The 21626-nt window shown below is 42.5% G+C and overlaps 1 protein-coding gene across 2 annotated transcripts; it reads left to right on the top strand.

Annotated features, from left to right (window-relative positions):
- The first annotated feature begins 561 nt into the window (after positions 1 to 561).
- Positions 562 to 9519, top strand: GEM (GTP binding protein overexpressed in skeletal muscle). 2 transcript variants are annotated; one of them, XM_027892523.1, is made up of 5 exons: positions 562 to 701; positions 2562 to 2904; positions 6031 to 6107; positions 6587 to 6791; positions 8360 to 9519. In XM_027892523.1, the coding sequence occupies exons 2-5, from the start codon at positions 2571 to 2573 to the stop codon at positions 8635 to 8637; spliced, it is 894 nt and encodes a 297-aa protein (XP_027748324.1). In that variant the 5' UTR covers positions 562 to 701; positions 2562 to 2570; the 3' UTR covers positions 8638 to 9519. The 2 variants fall into 2 exon arrangements, with proteins under 2 accessions (XP_027748324.1, XP_027748325.1); XM_027892524.1 differs by having other exon boundaries at positions 562 to 706.
- The last annotated feature ends 12107 nt before the right edge of the window (positions 9520 to 21626 follow it).

Below are 21626 nucleotides of genomic sequence, written 5' to 3'. Positions count from 1 at the left end.
TTGGGTGCAGTCACTTAGAGGCTGAAGAGAAAAATAGATTTGTAAACATCAGAGCTGTAAAAAACAAATAAACAAACAAACTAACCAACAACTCACTCCTCCAGTAATATTCCTACTTTTAAGATAGTTACAAAATAACATTCAGATATTTTATTCTGAGGATATATTTTATCCAGCAGGGGCTGAAGTGTGTTTTGCAGACAGAGAACAGATACATAATACATTTACAGAATTTCATGCATTAATGAAACTTAGGCAATTTTTTAATCATCATTAATTTTGATAACATTTGCATTAAAAACTGTCTGAGGCAAAATGGCATGCATTATTTTGCTTTGTTCCACTTTCCTGTTTTCATCATGGAAGAAACAAATGTGTTTATTTTACTGGCAATATTAAAGCAATCATATGATTTTGAGTAAGTCTTTTGAGATTGTTTGCAAGTTTTTGCTCTTCTGCATGTCTGCTTCCTCCCAGCTGGGGGCTGGCTGTTGTATGGAAAGGCCAACCACGTCACGGAAAAGCCCTGTCTCTGATCAGATGGGCTTAATATAAACCAGGTTTGCCGGGAGAGAATTAAAGGGGCAGCCCCAAAGCAGGAGAGGATTTACTTCAGCAGAGCAGTTCAGTGCACCACAACCCACTGAGAGAGAAGGGCAGTGTGAGCAAGAGACTGGACTGCCTGGAGGAGCCTGGCACAAGTAAGGCAGAGTGGATTCTGACCCGGTCTTTTACTGAAGGTGCTAGAGACCAAGGCAGCTAAAAGCAGTATAAGGTATCAAAATCAGTTTGAACCTGGAAGGCAGTGTGTGACAGGGACTCATTTGGCTTTGTTTAATGAAGGATGGTAATTTTTTAGAGTCTAAATTGTAAAATGTTTGTGTTTGTGATGGTTTTGTGAGTGACTGTTTATTGCAGGTTGTGAGTTAGGCTTTGTTGTTTGACTGAATCAAAGCTGGCTATTCTCATCTGGTCTTTTCAATGGGGACACTGCAGGGAAAAATGCATTTTAAAATTCAACCCTAGTAAATATTTAATTTTGTTTGTGAAGCAGCTTCTGCTTAGTGCCTGATTTCTAGTTTAGATATATTTCTTGCCGACAAAGTTACTGTGACTAGGACCATGCTTATAATCTCATTTTGCCCTGAAGTACTGCACATCACAGAGAAAATATTGTGTATGCCATAATAAGTTGAGACAGTACTTCTTCTGTGTATTTGACCTATGTCCTTCTGGGCACTTATTCACAGAAGTTTTTCAGACTTTTAGTTTTGCGTGAAGAAGAATAGTAATTTGTGCATGTTGCTCTGCTTTGCTGTACTTCTTATTGTTCACTACCTATTACTGAAGTCTGGAAGTTGTTGGGTGCATTTTATGGACAATTATCCTATTTACTAACATGGAAGAGAGAGCCGAGAAACAGAGATATATCACAAAAAAGCAAAATGTCTGAATAACTGTCACTTTGAGAGCTGGAATGTATCAAAGTAACTTTCCTAAAAATGGTAGCTGTTGGCTTGTGAGAATGACATCACTGTTCTCTGCCTCCAAGCAAGGCAAAATAGAGTTTATTGAGTAAAACGTAATTATGAGCTATACTTGGGCAAGAAGAGTGAACCTATCTAACTAATTGTGCAGTAAATGAAGTTATTGATTTAATATCTATAAATTAATGATAGTGATACCTCCTGTAGCAGCTATAACCTGTACCTCCTCAAAAGAGCTGTTGGACTTCACTGCATTGTCCCTCTTACCAGCTGAAAAGTCACTTTCTGAGGCAGAATCATTCTTTGTTTACCTGGCTACAGACAGGAGCCAAACTCAACCCATCATAGCAAGACTTGCTTGCATGGCTCTTTTCTTATTAACAGGGTTGTCTAAGAGTGCAGTGAGTGATGCCTTATTGCAGTGAGTGATGCCTTATTGCAGCGAGTGATGCCTTATTGCAGCGAGTGATGCCTTATTGCAGCGAGTGATGCCTTATTGCAGCGAGTGATGCCTTATTGCAGCGAGTGATGCCTTATTGCAGCGAGTGATGCCTTATTGCTTTCCCAAAAGTTTCAGCTCTTAACTGAGACAGTGAGAAAGAGCTGTACGTGCAGTTGCACTGGCAGTTGGAGACAACTGGGAGCAGTGCCTCCGTTTGCCTCCAGTCAATCCAAAGGATAGGGAGTGTTGCCTTGGCCACAGACAGCTTCTCAGCAGGCCTAGAGCTGCTGTGTAGAACGGGTGTGGTGAGCACTGCCCCTTCCTTCTCCTCCTGGGACACAGCAGTGTCTCCCTCTCTCCAGGTCTGGGCTGCACCTGGCATATCTGTGAGCTTGTAAAGGCTAAACAAGGTAGGATTTAGCATGTGAGGGTGGTATTTCCTCTATACTCTGACTCACTAAAGAGTAGTACTTCTTTGTGTGCTAGCAAGTACGAAAGAGTGCAGAAAGGCTAACTTTTCTCACATATTAGGTCCCTACAGAGGATGTGCTGCCTTGAAGTTTGTAAGAGAGCATTAATACATTTCTAAATGTTTTGTAGGTAACATTTGTGATTTTCCTGTTTCTCACTAGGAGTTCAAAATGACTCTCAACAACGTTACCATGCGTCGCACCCACAATAGCAGTCTGCACCAGCAGCAGCAGCGATGGAGCATCCCTGCTGATGGAAAGAATCTGCTGGTCCAGAAAGATTCCAATGAGTACAACCCACAGAAGCGATACACCATCAGTCCCGATGAATACTACAGAAGGAGCTGGTCCTCGGAGTCGTCTGACTCCGTCATCTCCTCCGAGTCTGGCAGCAACTGCTACCGGGTGGTGCTGATCGGGGAGCACAGCGTGGGGAAGTCCTCACTAGCCAACATCTTTGCAGGGGTGCATGACAGCATCGACAGTGATTGTGAGGTGCTGGGAGGTAGGTATTTATGTCCTGGGGTCTTTGTGTTTGCTTGCAGTCAGCTCTGCCAGTAGTAATTGGCACAAAAGAAACAGAGGCCGTTTAATAAAGAACAGAGGTAACAAACGTTTGGATCTGATCATCAAAACTGATTCAACTCAAGCATCTCTTTCAAGAAGACAAGAAAGGAAAATGAGATAAGTAAGATACCAACCATGACTGAAAGCCCCTGAAAGAGAGCAATTCAGATTCCCATGTTATTTCATTCCAAAATACCTGTTGGAAACTGCCTCATTCCTGCCTGTGATGATGATACACAAGAGGCTGCTTTAGCTTTCTTGTTGGTCCAACATTTGTGTCACCACTGGCTTCACAGGGCTGACTCCATCTTTCTTTGTGGGAGAGAACACAACTGAAGGTCCTCATGGTTTGCAAGAATTAAATATTTAGGAATTATATATGAAGAAAAAGTCACCTTCAAAATATTAGCCATGAGAAATCATCTCAGCCTTTCTGTATAAACACATAACCTCAGCACAGGCTGTATGGAGTTTGAGTAAAATATATAAAATTTTGAGTAAAAATCTCATTTCATGTTATTTGAACAGCATAGGTTCCCCCAGGGGCAAAACAGATAAATGTCGTTCAACAGAGTAAGAAAATTCCTACTGCCCACTGAGGAGGAAAAGGCACAAGCTATAGAGTTTTCTTTGATGCTTCCCCCTTGCTATCCTCCTCTGCTTTGTTTAGGATTGCAAAGTGTTCTTTAATCTGAAATATCAGATCATGCAGAAGGCGAAGCTGTGGCACCAAGTCCTGGGCTATATTGTGTGCAAGATGTTGATGTGGAAGTGTTGTGCTGCCACAAAAATCTGTGGTGGCTCTAAGGATGCAGTCACTGTTGCTCTCAGGGGACATGCAGTTTGCTGCCCGGTTTTGCTTGTCTGAAGTATGCAGGACTTCCTTTGTCTCTCCAGTATCCCTTACCTCTCCTGCCTGTACTCCCTTGGTGCAATGGTGCCAGTGCTAGCACAGACAGTTTCTGGGCTTCTCTTCCAGCCTTCAGTGGGGCATAGGATAGACAGCTTTTTTTTTTGTCTTTCACTCTCCAACTGGGGGAGGTTGTGCCCAGAATTTAATACAACCCAGCATCAGGAAGGTCAGACTCACATTTTCCCTGCTTGCTGTCAGACTGGGGGCACAGATCTTTGTGCCTTTGGGGAATTTGAAGTTCTTGGATTTATGTGTGCTCTGCCTTCAGCTTCTGCCATCAACTTTTCCTGTAGTTCTACCAGACCCTCAGCCTTGAGTATCTCTGATAAAAGTTTTCCTAGTGCTAAACGAGTGATGTAGAGTAGGACTGTGAGGCAAACAGTCAGAAAGTGTAGCTGATTTGCTTTGCACACCCCTGTCAGGCAGTTTTCTTCTTCATGTGAAGCCGTGGGGTTTCCTCTTTCCTTTGCACTCCCAGCAACATTGCTTGGAGTGTAGCAGTGACAGATTTTCAAGGCCAGCTCTGCTGAGGTACTGGAAAACTTGCTGTTGTTACATTTCTCCATTTTTAGTGTCAGCTTCAAAATAAGCACGACATGAACTAAGATCTCACTTTCAGTATGTTTTATATTGTATGAAAGTTCCTTAGGATTGACCAAGGTGCAAATCAGTGCTGAATATGACTATTTAGGCATAGTATTTTCTAGGAGTACCTATTTGTAGCTTCTCCATGTATAACAGGGTGGGGAAGGAGTCTTCTGGATGTTGTCTTCTGGTGTACATGGAGCTTGTTCTCACAAAGATGTTCAGTCACTTGAAGAAACTATTCTCCGAACTTTGGCTTATAAACTGGAAACTTTATTACAAGAGGGGATAGTTACCGGGTAGTCAGCTCACAGAGGAGTACAACTACTTTTTTGGACAGGCTTTGCTGTAAGATGAGGCTAACCCATAAGCACAGATGTCATGATACTGGGTCTGCAAGGGAAACCACTCCTAGTGATTAGCTCTGTCCTTTTAATCTTGCCATTTTAAGCTGTGTCAAGCACGGGCTCTCTATGATTTTATTTTAAATGTGTAATATTTTTGGCTCATTTTCTTTCATGGATGTAGATTCCTGGCTTTGAAGAAATACTGATTACAATTTAGGGCAGAGTTCACCCCATCAGTGCCCAGCAGAAGTCTTATGAGGCACAGGTTAGACACAGTCCTATCTACAAACATGGTTGGGACAGATCCTTCAAATGCTACGGTGAGAGAGCTGGTATGCTCAGAAGCCCTAAGGCTGGTTTTTTTTTTTTCACTGACCAGTAATGAAAGGTTAGAAATGAGTCCAACCCCCTTATAGCTCATCAAAATGTCCCCCTTCTTTGTGGAAAAGAAGAAAGATTAGTATTTGAAGTAGAAGCTAGACTGAGATTTCACAGCGAGGGTTGATCAAAATTCAACCCTTCCAGAGTGGGAAGTGCCTCCTCAGATGTAGGCAGAATTTTGCCACATAGCGTTTATAATCTAGGTATGAATTTTTGTGACCTCAGTGCAAAATAACTGACCTTCTATGGTTTGTTGATTCTTTTGCTGTTTTGACATCAAAGGCAATGTGGGAAACTGAGAAATGGGAAAGAACTAGGGCGCAGCAGAAGTCTCAGTGTCCCCAAACTCAGCAGCTGTTGTCTCCCACACCCTGTCCCCATTGCTTGGTCGGCTGTTGGCTGTATCGCTCTCCGCAGCAGTGACTGTTCACCCGTAAACTGTCCATGCTAAAGCGAAAGCAAATATTTTCCATTACTCAGCCTCGCTGGACTCTGCAGCTCCCATGGGGCAAATGTTCAGCCTTTGGTTATTTCTTCCACTGGTTCTATTTTCTCTCTCCCACATAAGATAAAGAGAGTATCAGCCAAAATAATGAACATTTTGTTTCCTGATCTTTCAGCCTCCTTCATATATCATGGAAAGTAAGACAACCAGTAATGAACAGAGTGCAGGTTCAGTGCTGATGGAAATGAGGAAAGAACTGAATGTGAGCCAACCTCAAATTTGGCTCAATAACTTCAACTATGAACAAGTTACCCATATTCAACTACTTGTTTTTTCCTAATGTACATGATACCACAAAATAATATATTACCAACCTTTCTGCTTTTTTTCTAGAAGACACGTATGAAAGAACCCTGATGGTGGATGGGGAAAGTGCAACCATTATACTGCTTGACATGTGGGATAATAAGGTACTTTATTTGTTCTAGTCAAACACTGAATGAAAAGTGCATATGAATGACTGCTAATATCAAAAGTAGGGATCTTTTGGGAAAGAAAATAAGTGTTTTCCATACAGCAAAATCAGAGAAAATATACAATTAATGCTACCCCCATATCAAGGCAAGCACGTCTAATGGCTCTGCAGTTTGAGCCTGAGAAGTTCAAATCTTCATCTTTTCAATCATAAGACAAAACACTCAAGCTTTTTTCCAGACCACGTTCATTCCAGTCTAAAGCCAGTACAATGAATTATCTGGGGCAAGTTTTGCCCTCCTTTGTGGCGGAGTATTCATACCATCACCACATTGGAATTACTTTTAGTATAACTGTGATTCAAACCATACCCATTACAGTTTACAGCAGGAATGTATTTGGATTCTCTAATGTTTTACTTTCTAAGTAAAACCTGCTCTGGGCATAACGATGTCTGACTATTTCATTTGAACAGCGTGAGGGAGAATGGATTCGAGACCACTGCATGCAAGTGGGAGATGCCTACTTGATTGTCTACTCCATCACAGACCGAGCGAGCTTTGAGAAGGCCTCTGAACTCAGAATACAACTCCGCAGAGCACGCCAGAAAGAGGATATTCCCATTATTTTGGTTGGCAACAAAAGTGACCTTGTCAGGTGCCGTGAAGTTTCAGTGGCAGGTAAGGAAAACGATAAGCATAAACCCAACATAAACACTAAAAGTCATCTAGTAGCTTTTGGGCAAACTCTGGCTGAGGGAATATGCTGTGATCAGGACTGGGCAATAAAAAAGCAGTAAAACAACAGAGGACCAGAACACAGGACAGAGGACTGGGTGGGGTCTGCCACTTCCTTAAGCCTTCCTTGGTAATGCTGTTATATGTCAGATAATCCCTTTTCTACATTTATTAAGTACCCCCATAAAAGCAGCTTGAATTGCTTTCCTTCCAGCTCCTAGTGTAAGACCACTGCAGTATGTGATTTCTCCAGTAGCTGGAAACACTTTGGATTCCCAACACATATTTACGTATAACGAGTTTAGCCCCCTTTATTCTGCTGACAAAGACTCTCTTCTTTATAACCTGTTCTCTGCCCTCACTGAAAATGAAATTCCTTCTCAACCTGTGTTTTGCTAGTTTGGGCAGGGACTGTGCAGCCTTTCAGGAGAGGTTTCCTTGTTGCCTTACTTTGGGATACTAAACCAGCCCTCCCTTGGCTGCACACAAATGAACAACCACTAAGCCCATAAATAGGAATTGAGAGACTGCTGAGAAGCTGACTCTCGACATCTGCAATCAGTAAAATCTCTTCTTGAAGAGCCTTCCCCCAGGCTTAGGTGACACAACATAACACAACAGTGTGATCTCATCTTGGCGCATCAGAAACATGGGTTCCTCTGTTTGACATTTTCTTGTCTCTTCAGCTATTCTGCTCTTCTCTTTCCCAGCTGAGCTAAACTAGCTTTTTTCTCTGGGTATGTGCACAGTTCCTCTGGCTCCTGTCACAGTTGCCCCAAGTGAAGAGTTTTAACTGAGGAGTTCATAGAGAGCTCAGGGATGGCTCTCATTCCTCTCTGTATTCATGTCTCTTTAGTGGTCCTATCAATGAGTTCACAGCACACCAGACGACAGCATAAATTGGCTTGTGTGTGAAAGACAATTGTCAGGTTTAGCTTAGCTTAGGCTCACGTAAGGTAAGAACTATGACTTCACATGCACTCCTAAAGCCACAGACATAGTTCTGCCTTTATTAAGGGTTTTGTACATAAGTCTGTTCACACCAAAGCTGCTACTGTCCCCAGATCCCTGTTTACAGACACAGCCCATAGAGGAGGATGGTGTCCTACCTCCTATGCTGTGCTGTGTGCCTGCAGGTCACCCTTAAATGCAGCTTGAGGGAGCCTACATGTAAGATAGCCATGTGTTTTTGAGCCTCCCAGCTTCTGGTGTCCCAGCTCAAGTCGGTCAGTCCCAGCTTCCTTTGCAGCCAGCAGGAGGGCCAGGGCTTTTCCAGGAGGGGATTTGCCCCCCCTCTCTGGGAAGGGACTGTGACACAGAGCAGATGAATCATGGGCTAGCGGGCAGCATGAGATGATTAAAGACTTATCTGTGCCTATATTAAGCTTGAGGAATTCCCTGGTGGCTCTGACTCCCCCACACGTGGCAACCTATGGTTCTGATTCCCCCCCGCCCCCGCTGCCCCTGGGGCTCATGACCCGCTGTGACGTGTCCACCTTGCAATTTTACAGAGGGACGAGCCTGCGCCGTCGTGTTTGACTGCAAGTTCATCGAGACCTCAGCAGCTGTGCAGCACAACGTGAAAGAGCTGTTTGAAGGCATCGTGCGGCAAGTCCGGCTCCGGAGGGATAGCAAGGAAAAGAATGAGAAGCGACTGGCACTACAGAAACGGAGAGAGAGTATCCCCAAGAAAGCCAGGCGGTTTTGGGGCAAAATAGTTGCCAAGAACAACAAGAACATGGCCTTCAAACTCAAGTCCAAGTCTTGCCATGACCTATCAGTACTTTAAGAGTGCTGGACTCTGCCAGAGCTTGTGGCATTTTACGGACATTATCTAACTTTGTCATGGGACAATCAATCAATCTATATTAGATTGGGCTATCAGTGACTTAGGTTCACAGTTGTGGTTATGATGATACGTGCTGGCATAAGAACAGCACAGTGTATGGAAATATCTCTCTTCCTTTTTTCTTTTCCCCAGTAGTTTTAAAAGAAATATATAGACCAGAATGACCCAAAATTATGCTGGGAAATGTTCTGGAATACCTGTTCTTTCTCCTCTTGCCTTTTGATAATAGTATAAGAACCTTGAATGCCGTGATGTGGGAAGTGGATACTACTGTCTATACTCTCCTTGTTATTAATATTTCCTTTTTAAAACTTTGTAAAGAATTGAGGAACTGACTGGGGATTGGCCCCTTGCTAGTTGGCTGGTCAGGCTTGGGCACCCACAGCTGAAAAAAAATGCATTTTTGTAAAATAGCAGCCAAGACACCTGTTCTGTTTTTGGTTTTGGGTTTTTTGTTTTGGTTTTTTTTTTTTTTTAATTGAAGATTAGTTTCAGTGAGTTTACACATCTCTTACTCTGAAAATATTTAAAGGAAAAATCCTATAACCAAACAACTTTTCCTCTGATATTTTAACATTATGGGACTGTTTAAAAATCATAGTAAAATTAAGAGTGCAAGTTGTATCAAAGTGCATCAAGTGCAGGATGCCAAACCTTTATAAGTCACCTGAGCTTTTTTATGAACCCACATGGATTTCTTGTATCCAGTCTTGGCCTTTCTCCATGCCAGAGCTATGCTGTATTTATTGTTGTGCAAAGTAACAAGCATTTTAATGTTGAGGGGAAATGTATTTATTACCAATTTTCTTAAATAATATTGTTAATTTTATTACTGTTTTCTATCTAATATCTTTTTTTTTTCAGATATGCAAGTTTTTACTTACAGGCCTTCTAATAAAATAAATAAAAAATATGAATGCCTTTGAGCCTCAGTGGGAAATCCCTAAGAATGTTTTCAATATTTTGAATGCTGGGCAAAATTGCTACTCGAGAAGTGCAATGAGGATTCCTTACATCTCTAAACACAGCCTACTTGGTAACCTAGGATCACAAGGCAAGAATCACCTGGAACCTCAAAGATATGAGTGCACAGTATCCCTCCCATACAAATGGGGTTGAAAATAAATAATTCCTAGAAAAGGTATTTGGCCTTTAGCCTGGAAACACTTTAGAAATGTAGATGAGTACCATTACCTCAATTTTGGAGGGAAGTGGATGGGTAAAAGATCACACTGCAGGGTGACTCTGTGCTATCGAGAACTCCCTGGAAGGGTATTCCTGATATAGAAGAAAGTGTTGATAAGAACAGAAAACAAAACCTTTTGAAAAGAGCAGAGACAAGATCCATGTTGCTGAATTTTGAATTAATGCTTTTGAGCTGCTGGCATGCAACCAAGTCTAGAGAATTTTGTTTTCAGAACTTTTAAACTCTCAGAACCTTTTCCCCACTCAAGAATAGAGAGAAAGTGCACAGATTAAAGAAATTTTTAAGGTCATATTTAAGAATTGAAAGTATAGTTGTATGCAACCAGCACATTTCTTTAGTCTATTCTATATCAGTCAAGCTACAACTCTAAACCAAACAGGATTTGAAGAAATGTAAAATGTCCATGTTGATCATACAGCCTTTAGGGATAAAACCCGTCCATGTTCACAGCATCACCTGATACATAGATGGCATCATAAAAATTTGGAGTTACCTACTAAGTTTTCATGCCCTCACTTGTCTCTTTCCACTTCTTCCAGGATAATAAAAAATCCTTCTAAACCATGATTTTAAAAAGAAAAAAAACCAATGTGATAGGACCATTCCCCAGAGCTGTCACAAGTTGCTACGAAGAACCATGTGGTGGGCACAATGTGTCACTTTGTTTTTCCTGTGGACGTGGTAAACAGACATGACTGCAATTCTGTCTTTGGGACTGCTGTTCTGAAAGGCTCAGCACTACCTTTGGACCAAATCAATTTAAAGATATGCTTCCACCTTCCATGTCCCAGTCATTCTCTCACTGGCCCTCTTGGTTCACCCTGCAGGCTCCTGGCTTACCCTGAGCTTTCAGGGAGAACACAGGAGAAGCTGTGGGGTAAAGAAACGTGAGCAGCAGCATCCGCTCCATGGAGCTGTTGCTTCAGTTCACTCGAACAGCATTTACACTCTCTGACCTCTGGATGTGGAGTGAAAGAGCTGGTGCTGAGTATCCATACTCTGCACATTTCAGGGTTTGCTTTTTTTTTTTTTCTTTGGACTCAGTCTAATCTGGTTCTGTGGACTAATTGTCCACCTGGGACTGCAATCCCTGAGATGCAATCCTGAAGGACACTGTGAGTTTCCTGTGAAGGACACTGCAATCATCTGCTGTGATCTGCATGGCTCCAGTGAGCTGGGCATGGAGGAAGAGCTGGGGCTTTCCTTTTTCAGCTTATGAGATGAAATCTGCGTCATGGTTTTAGTTGATCATCACCAGATTACCAAATACAGCAACTCTTACTACATATAACAGCTAGTGTACCTGGAATGACTGATTAATACTAACTTAATCTGGAATGCTGGAATATTCACAATCCCTCTGTTCATCTCAGATGTGAATGTCCAAAACCATGGGACAGATCAATCAGCAATTCTAATCACTGTTCTGGCTATTTATTAAGTCAGAGCTACAGTGACAGATCCTAATGCAATAATTACAATACCGGGCCCAGAGATCTGGCAGAAGCTGTGGAATACGTGAGTCACAGCAGTGAGCACACCAAGGCCAAAAAGGCAAAACTCACAGAGTCCAAATAAAATAAAATAAATACAGAACAAAAAAGTCTAAGAACACACAAAATGCCAATTATAGTGCAATAACTGTTATAAAAAGCTCTTTTCAAGAAGATAGATCAGATCTGCGAGAGGAATTATGGAGTATGTTCAGCTTTAATTAATTTAATTATGACCGATGAACTGCAAGAAGAAAGGTGTACTTATGCTTTGGGACAAAAAAATCACACAAAAGAATTATTTGTTATTATGGCACTATGTGGATTTGCAGGGATGTGGATGCTTTTGGATGTGGAAGAATTATTGATAAAATTTAGTCAGGTAAAATAAAGATATTTTCAATTAAATCAATGGGTGTGCTGTGGATTTAACCCTCACATATTCAAGCCGTTCAACGTCAACCCCTTGGAAAGCTTTAGAGACCAGAGGTCTCTCTCTGAGGCTGTTAGGAGTTGAGATAGAAATGGGAGAAAGGGCTCCTGACAGTGTCAGTCCTGGTGATGATAATGAGATCTACAGAGAGCTGCCTCGGAGAAAGGAAGCAGTTGAGTTCTGTGCAGTATTGCCTTTATAATCTGCTACAGCTCTTCCTTCTCTCTAGGAAGGCTTTTTAGAGAAAGCTGTTGCACCCAGAGAAGAGGCGAGGTACTGAAGAGATCCCTGAATTGATAAGTTATTGAATCTTCAAAAGTGAACTTACAGTTCACACTTTGCAACACCTCTGAAGACTTTAGAGCTGAATGCATTGCTCAAATCATTCCTGTGCCTGAACCACAAAGGCTGGAGATAGATGCTCGTGAGAGCTGTGAGGCTGGTCCCCCTCAGGCTCTCTTTTGTGGATTAAGCATTCCTCAGTTAGGAGGGCAAATGCTGTGGGCTGTGATGGTATTCAGCACACTGCAAGTATTTATCAGATGTCGCTTCCAGGTGCATTAAATAATATTTAATGAGAACTGCCCACCTTGTCTGCAGTACCCACCAGTTCTGGTTCAGTGGGGTTGCTTTCAGAAGGAACCATGGGCTAGATGGGATGCAGGGTAGGAATGGCTGCAGAAAATAGAGTGAATCCCAGCAAATGCCACAACCAGAAATTCCATGATGTTAGTGTGCAGCCTGACAATCTCCCCACCTGCCTTCTCCTTCTGATTTTCTCACTCCAGAAATGTCCCATGGGTGTTGCAGTGAGCCCAGCCTCCTCTCTCAGGGACCACCCTCAAACAGGGGTCTGCAGTATTCTGCCTTTGTCTTCTGTAATCACATATGAAAGATCATCGAGGTAGTGTTTTTTTGCCCAGAGACACTGATATTCAGTGTACTAATTACTTGTGATTTTAGCAATTTTGCTGCAACAGGTTCCCTCTTGTCAGACAGCGAGGACAATGCACCCTCAAGAGAGCACATGAGTCCTGTGTGGCTCACTTTACAGGGCCACCTGTAACCTGGTTAATAATTTGCTAAGAAAATGATTGGTGTAACACACTTCCTCCAAGTTCTGAAATTTATGCATAAATAATTTTAAAATGGAATTATTTCTAAGTAACAGTAATTTCTAAGCTGATACTCTGCGTGTGTGCACCCGAAAGCCTCCTGCTAGACAAAGGTTACCCAGAGCCAAACTTTGACTGCTCTTTGGGGCAACAGGAGAAAGGGGAGGTGGGAATTTTCAATCAGAAAATTCAGGCTGTTACATGGTTACACTTAAGGATGCCTAATTTCAGCTCCTGCAGCTGTCCTTACTGCATGCAGGACTAGCATTTCTTCCCCTCTTGCACTGCTCTCTCGGTGGGTGTGGGGAGCCCAGGATGCCACATCCCCACTGGACCTGGCATTGCCCCCCTGAGGCTCAGTGAGCAGTGGGAGAGCCGGAAGGACCAGCGGGAAGGCACTGGGCAGGCAACCCTGCCATGCAGGGGTGACGGGGAGCATGGTGACCAGACCTCTAGCTCTGCTGAGCTTTGCATCCATTCTCTGGTGCGATGTGTATCACTGAATTGCTTGATGGTTTAACTTCCACTGAACTGAGAATGAACCTCAATAATTTTGACGTGGCCAAGATGCTGTTTCTGCATCTACCTATGGCTTTGAGTAGTGTGTGTGTATTTCTACTATTCACAGCTTTGCTCTAACATTGCTCAGGATGTGTTCCCTCCCTAAACACTGTCGAATCCCTGAGAGATGCCAAGTAGGATGTTCTCAAGCTTTGCCACCATAATATCATTTTAGTTGCTTTTAAACTATGCTTTCAGTCTTCTGTGTTATAAAGTTTTCCTCCTCCCCTTGATGCAATCTTGTGTCATGAATGGCTGCATTTGCTCCTCCTTGGCTTGCTCCATGCATATGTAAGCCACAGGAGCTGGGATGCTCCCTTAGCACCCATGGCAGGATTTTTGCCGGCAGTAGTATTTGGAAATCACCCAGCCCCACTAGGATGTGTGTAAAATCCTTTGGCACATGGACTTTGACAGAAGAGGCTCCACTGGCATTGGTGCTGTGGCTGGGATGGTGTGCCCAGCTGATGAAGTCCAGGGAATGGAGGTGCCCAGTGCAGCTGTACTGACACAATCCATCAGCAAATGCAAAACACCTTGGCAGGAGCATGCTAAACTCCTGTCTATGTCCCAGGCACTCCTTAGCATGTTGATAGAGAAAGTGTGGAAAAAGCTTGCAGTAAATAAGCCTGCAGTTTAGAGAGGTGAAGGAGTAAATATGCCTCTCTCACATCCCTGATAAGGGCTCTACACATGCACAAATCCATCCTCTGATGTTTTCAGCAAAGCAAATTGATATTCCTTCGGTTATGGACTTCAGACTGCCCTTGGATAATTATCAAAAAAGAATCTAAGGACACAGAGAGAAGAAATGCCCAACTACTTTGGACCTGTGGCACTTCCAGCTCTGTGCTCTCTCTGAGAAGGAAAGGGAAAGTGGCAATAGGAGATGCTGTTTAGGAAAATCACCTTATGAACAGGAATTTTTCTCTCACTTTCTCCACTAGCTTTGTGAAACTGAAATTATCTATCATTTCACCCTCAGCTTTCTCCTCTCCACAATGAAAAGTCCCAAACCTGTTAGTATTTCCCCCAAGGCAGCTGCTCCAACCACTTAACTGTGGTTTTGGCCCTTCTCTGTTCCTTTTCTAATGCTTTGCTACCTGAGAGACAGAGGCTGTAACTCATTCTACTCTAGATGCTAGGTTTTAGAGACTAATAAAACATAATTCTTTCCTGCTTTCAGTACACTTTTTGATTATGCCCCATGTTTGTTGGCATTTTTGGCTGCAATTACACACTATGTTCAGCCCACAGTGAACTGTGACTGCTCATCTGCTATCTTTTTACCACTGACTTGGTTTTATGAGATCCTTCGTCATCAAAAATACTTTTTCTTCTGTTAACTGCACTCCATTTAAATGCATTGAGCATCTCTTCCATGCATTATTTTGAAAACAACCAATTTTTACTGCACAGTTGTTCTCCTAATTAGGGATTTAAATATATATGTTTGGTCACAAGCTACAACTCCTATATTCTGGGTGTGACAAAACTTGTCTTCATAAGTATTATCAGATCAAGACCTTCTTGCAGATAAATGTCTTCTATTGAAACCTTAAAATAGGTGACAAGGGCAGCTCTGTTACCCCTGCCAGTGTTTGGGATTGTGTCATACAAAGAGCAAGACGGATGCCTGAAGCAAACATGCTTGCAGATTTTTGCTCAAGCAAGTAGTCCAGCTGTTGTTACTCACACTAGTGGCATTCTGAGGATGAGACAGTCCCTTTTTTATTGAATCAAGAAAGGACTAGGAGCCAAGAAAGTATCTGTTGCTTTGCTCGTGAGTAAGAAGTTATGTCATTCTCCTGCATGAAAAGAAACTACGTCACGGTTTCACCTGGTCCATCTGCCACTTCCTTTAAGGTGTGCTGGTATCTCCCATGGGTGGGGTCTGGAAATGTTCTGCACTTTGGTGCACAGGGAAACAAGATATTGTACTGACAATAAGCATAGACTTTTCTCTAAACTGTTCAGAACTGGAGGTATGTTGGAGGAAGAAAAATGTGTAGATCCATAGGTCTGCATGGATTTTGGCATAGAAACCTTTCTGCACAGCACCTCTGAACACCTCTGAACCCTGGAAGATCATGTACCCCTGTCTCACTGCTCTGCCTGCTGAGGTCCTGCCCTCCTCGGCTGTGTCAGTAGCACAAACGCTGCTCCCTTCATAGGCTTGCTCCATCCATTGTGATCTTTGCTACTTTGCGACAGCTCTTTGCATCAAAAGCTTTTAGCAAATCCATGAAGCCAGAAGACCCAGAATTTGGTCTGGGGGCCTCTGAAGAGCGACCCTCAACAATATCACTTTATGTCACTTGCTTTTATAACCTTACAGTCTATGTGGGTTTTAGTGGTCCTCCTTTCTCAGTGCTCAATTCCTGCTGCGTTTCTGAGTGTTTCCGAGTGCCCAGTCACCTGGCTGATGCCAGAGGTCCCCAGGCCCTTTGTTGTGCAAAGGGTTGGGACCAGTTCAAGGCCTCTTGCCTCGAGCTCCCACCACCCAGGGCTCAATCTGCAGCTGGCACTGCAGCTGCACCCCCAGCTACCTGCACTGAATATATTCCTCGAGGCTCAGCTGGAATCTGCCCCCTGCCAATCTGGGGCTGATCTCTGCTAGTCCACATGCCCCCCAGCAAAGAGTGCACATCTGAGTAATGACTCCAGAATTCTTGTCAAACTAGCATGCAAGAAGGGACCTCAGAGGGTATACACAAAGCACAAATTTCTGTTTAGAAAGAAAAATGAAGGAGTGAGATAGCAACCTGTTGGCTTTGAATTCTCACAAGCTAATAAAATTAAGCCCTTGAGAACAATGTATTTTCTTTCTTTTATTCTTGCCTTTCTTTTGCCTTTCTCTTACCTTTCTCTTCTTTTGTAAGTCTTCCTTTTCAAAGTGCATGTAAATCAGATTTGGATGCATCTTGGAACTGTAACACAAGCCCACCAGAAAGTTTGCTTTCTTACTATAAAGGATAATTAGGCAATGGTAGGAGCTGGACAAATTATTACTTGAAATGGTAGCAATGCACACATCCCTCTTGGAAGGGGTGAGGCAGCAGACCAGGCTCATGCTGTGTCAGATGCCCGCTTTGCTGCTCTGATTGTCACATACTATAGTTGGTCCCACGCATTCCTCCTTGAAGTCCTGCTAGCAAACACAGAATCATTACATCTCTTGTCCTCAGAACTAAATTCTACTTCCTGTAAAATAATGTAACTGTTGTGCATCCAGAAACTTTGCTCCTCCTCATAAACAGCTTTTCTCTTCCAGCACAAAGCCAGCCGTGTGCTTTGTAGTATCATCCCAGAGAAGTCCCCCAGCAATCAACTGAATTCCAGTTTATCACAGTAGAAACCCACTAAAAGTAAGTCTCGATTGCAGTCATAATCTGCAACCTATGTAGCTCCTCACATGATAGTGACTGTTGTCTAAATACAGAAGCAAAAGTCACCTACAGAAATCCCCAATGGCATGAACATATATTTCTGGGAGACCTCTGATAGAATATACAAACAAGTCCAGCTTTTATTTTTGCCTGAAATACTACACCATTGCCAAAACCTGCTACTTCCCTCAAGGATGCTTAAAAAAATAACCAGAATATCAAATGCAGTAATAGGCTTGTGCTTCCTTTCTTTCTAGGACAATTTGCATTTTTTATGTAAAGCAAATTCAATTCTTAGTAGAAATATACTTTTAAAATAAAACCATAATTAAAGAGAGAATGAATGAAAGAGTCAGCGTCTGACAAAGGCAAGCTTGCAGGTAGTTGATACCATTGCAGCTGAGGCTTAATGGGAACACACTCCCTCTGGCACAGCTGGCTGGGGCAAGAAGGGTGCACATCAGCATCCCTCTGGTAGTGCCTGTGCAGTGGACATGGCTGGGGAATGGCTGTTTCCTTACACCACCACAACAAGGGCAAAAGGGATGGGCACACTCCCTAAATACATGATATAATAAATAAAAAAAAAAACTATTAGACACGGCACAGCAGTGCAGCACCATAACCAATAGATGCAAATAGATTAAGGCTCCAGGTCTCAGTGGAGGGCTACAAAGGTGATTAAGGGACTGGAGCATCTCTCTTACAACTCTCAACAGTGTTGGGCCGATTCAGCCTTGAGAGCTGGGCAACATCTGAGAGGGGACCTCATCAATGTCTCTAAGCATTTAAAGGGAGGTTGTCAAGAGGATGGAGCCAGGCTTTTCTGGGTGGTGCCAAGCTATAGGACAAAAGCAATGGGCAAAAACTGATGCACAGGGAGTACCACCTGAACATGAGGAAGAACTTCTTTACTCTGTAAACAGACTGTCCAGAGAGGTTGCGGAGTTTCCCCACTGGAGGTGAGCAGGGAGGTTGGACCAGATGACCCACTGTGGTCCCTTCCAACATTACCCATTCTGTGCTTCTGAGAGAAAATCAGCAAAAAGCTGTCAAATGTAGAAATCTGAAAACTGAACTAAAATGAAAATGTTTTCTAAATAAATAGGCATGTAGCTAAACGTATTTTGGGCAACAGAGGAAAAAACCCCTCCAGTTTTATTAAAAGAATGTGACCAATTGCCACAAGGAGCAATATCCTATCCTCATCCCATCTCTCCTCTCTGTGATCTAGTCACAGTAGATTGCATGAACATCAAAAACATTGCACACATATTGCTTCTTTTCTTGCATTAGCTGCTCGTTGTGCTGTTTAACTTTCTAGCAAGTCATTAATAAAAACTTACTACCAGAACTACCATTTCATGAACATAACTCAAAGCCCTTAGATCGATAACAAGCTCTTTATGCTTTAGATTAGATAAAGACAGGAGAAAAATATCTTTGTAATTTCAAATATTGCACTAATTTATTTGAAAAGTACATAGAAAGTTTAGACGAAGTTATATTTCTATCTTCTGAGCAGACTGTTTTGAAACAGCCTTATTTTTGTTTGATAACTTCTACAAATTTATGAATGTCTGAGAAGTTTCCTTTTGTTCAAAGAAACCTCTCTAATCTTTATAAATATATTGAAACATTCTAAGTCACACAACAAAAGGTGAATAAAAAAAATTATTCATATTGTTGTTCTTATTAAGACCTTTTTAAGCCTACCATACTATTTTGGGCCTGATTTATGGTTTTTGAATTCCTGAAATTAATGGCAGCACCACTTTTGTGGAAAGGCGATTGTTTTTCTTACAGATCTTGCAAAACTGGATGAATCCAGTCTGCAAAAACTTGGAACTCCTACAATGCTTATCTAAATATAAATGTATCATTAACCAGTAATTGATTCAACTTATTCACTATTCCATGAACTGCTGAGTCCACTCAGCACTTAGAGAAGATCCATTAAAAAGAAGAAATCCAGGTAAAGTGTTCTACACTAGGCTGGTTTTTGGTTTATAGATGAGCTACAAAGTGTGCTGGTCTCCCTTTGGACTGGGAGGAGATTCCAGCCTGTGGCAGTTGAGCTTGCTGGGTGCCAGGGCTTTTGTTTGCTCAGCCCTGCCCTGCTGTACCCGTGCTGGGGATATGGTCTGGGTAGTACCTACAGAAAGGAAATGCAAACTTGAGGGCAGACACGAGGTGCTGCTCTGGCCCAAGCCCAGCCAATCACAAGACCTTGCTGGAGTCAGGAGTAAAAGGAAATGTCTTTGTACTTCTGTTTCTTGGTGAAACCTTTAACCCTGTGTTTGGGCTTCTAAAGAGGAAGTCTGCTCTGTTTTCTGTAGTATTTGACTATGAAATTAACCCCTGAATGCACAGCATTTAGTTTCAGCTTTGTTGGTCCTGAATGCCTGGAGCCCAAGACAGCTATAGGTACCAGCACAGGCCAGCACCACAGCCCTTCTTCTCATGGGCACTGCAATGTTAAAAGTACTGGTTCATCCTCTGGTTGCACTGGCCTTGAGATGCAAAAAGGCAGAGGTATCTCTAAATTGATGAATTTACCCTACTGACTGTCCTTATAACTTGAAAGGTAATGAGATAGAGGCACATTTGAGGCTTTAATGTGGGAGATGAGAGAGGGCATTAAGTCATGGAGTTTCCATAAATGTCAGGCAGAGGTATATGATCAGGGAGGCATTTCCATATAAGTCACAAACGAGACAGAGAAACTAAAATGGTTGCACTGCAGTCTTTGGAAGTACAGAAGTGAACACTAAGTCCATGCACTCATAGGCCAATACCACAGTTATTTAGTCATAGAAATAGTCCCTTGAGGTCCAAGCTTGTGTATAGTGTGCCAATGAAAGCTGGTCATCCACCGCTGGCAGGAGTAAAAATTATGCGATATTTCTGATATTTTCTATTCTCAGCACAGGAATTAGTACTTTAAATAATGTTCATTGTAGGTGGCTGCAACACAAAATGTGCACTCCGCACTCTCCTCTCTCACAGATCATAGGCCTTCTCTTCTAATGGCCCAGCCATGTGACTACCTCTTGATTACCAAAGTAGGTAATCGAAATAAATGAAATTACTTTTGCTTGGCATGGCCTATAATGCATGCAAATTCCTTCCAATACAGGTCAGTCTTAGCATTGATTCAGGTTTATCAGGTAAGCCATGTAATTTGACATGAAATTGGAAATTAAATAGACAGATCCCTAGAAGGTTCAACTCCACTTTTAGCACTGTTCTCGAAGTTCATAATGCTTTCAATGGAAGACACAGCAGCTGCCAAACCTCATGGGCCTGCTGAGATGAGAGGTAATAGAGCATGGTGTTAATAATACCAAGGTCATGGATTCAATCCCCCTATGGGCCATTCACTCATGAGTTGGACTCAATGATCTTTGGGGTCCCTTTCAACTCAAAATATTCTGAGAATATCTGTGAACTGATTAGTCACAATTTTTCCATCAGGAATCACATTTGTGGTCATCTGGAAGTTCCTCTGAAAAGAATGAGTGCTAAAATGAAAACAGAGTTTGATATCTAGGCATAAAGTATCTTCATTGCTAGTTAAAATCAATGCAAGTATTCAGTTCCTTGCTGTCTATGCCTACTCTTGTCAACAGCTTCAAGGTATTCAATTCAGTGTTTGAAATGCAGATATTATCTAGGGAAACATACTCTGGGAACTCAACTATTAGGAAAAATTCTTGATGAGCTGAAGCTTGCTGCTCTTCTTGCTATGACATTTGCCAGGGCAAGTATTTATAAGAGGTGCTGTGTACAAGAGAACACTTGGTAACTTATCAGGCTATAAAAGTTCCACCTTGTGATGTAAAGCAGTGGCAGGATGAATATTTTCTATGTGGGGAAGTGAAGAGCTAAAACCAAGGGGAAAATGCTCCAGGACTGACTTATCCCTGCTCAGGGAAAGAGCATAGTTTTTTTAACCTATCCCAGCAGAACAAGCTGGTTGATTATAAACTGTAAAGCTGAAGCAGTTCTGTCTTCACTAGTCAAGTTCTGCATTTCTTAGGTTTGTATTGGTGTGGCAACAGTAAATCCTACCCTTTAAGAGGAGCCATCAGACTTGAGATGAGGGTGTTAGACTGATGTTCTGTTGCTGATTTTACACAGCCAGGACAAAGTGAGAGTCAGGAAAGCCTGAGCAGCAGAAATCAATTCTGTATTCAAAGCTGGAGAGGTGGGAGGGAGGGACACAAACAGCATCAGTTTCCAGTAATTTCTGCTGGTTTTTGAAACTTGTTTTCTTCAAAGGCCAGTTTTCCAGGTTCCAAGCGGAGCAGTGGGACATGTGACCGCACAGGGACTGCATGATCCATCTGTATGATCCACTGAATTTCAGTTTGCCTTTGTCACCCTATATATATTTCATGTATGCATATGCACTATGTGGATATTGTAACAGTAGTTTTTAATAATGAAGTTGAGAACCACACATAATAAAAAGCTTAAACACCACTGAGCTTTTTTGCTCAAGCACTTGGAGCAAAATCCAATCCCAAAGCTTCAAACCTTTATTCCTGATCCAGCTAACAGGGCCGGGAAAAAACTCAGGAGGGCAAACCCAGGAGGTGAGGAGGTGAAGCAGTGAGTTTTGCAGTGCTAGGGACCAGGGAAGACTAAATACAGGGCTGAACATGAGCATCTGCCCCAGCTCCGGGGCTTGGATGGTGCCAGGAAAGTGTTTGTCCCTACACCTGG

This window comes from Empidonax traillii, unplaced genomic scaffold (genome assembly GCF_003031625.1).
Source record: "Empidonax traillii isolate 1590-97213 ecotype Southwest subspecies unplaced genomic scaffold, ASM303162v1 scaffold355:size2308892, whole genome shotgun sequence".
In the NCBI taxonomy this organism is placed as follows: Eukaryota; Metazoa; Chordata; class Aves; order Passeriformes; family Tyrannidae; genus Empidonax; species Empidonax traillii.
The sequence above is the reverse complement of the archived record's forward strand: the minus strand, read 5'-3'. Positions and strand labels throughout refer to the sequence as shown.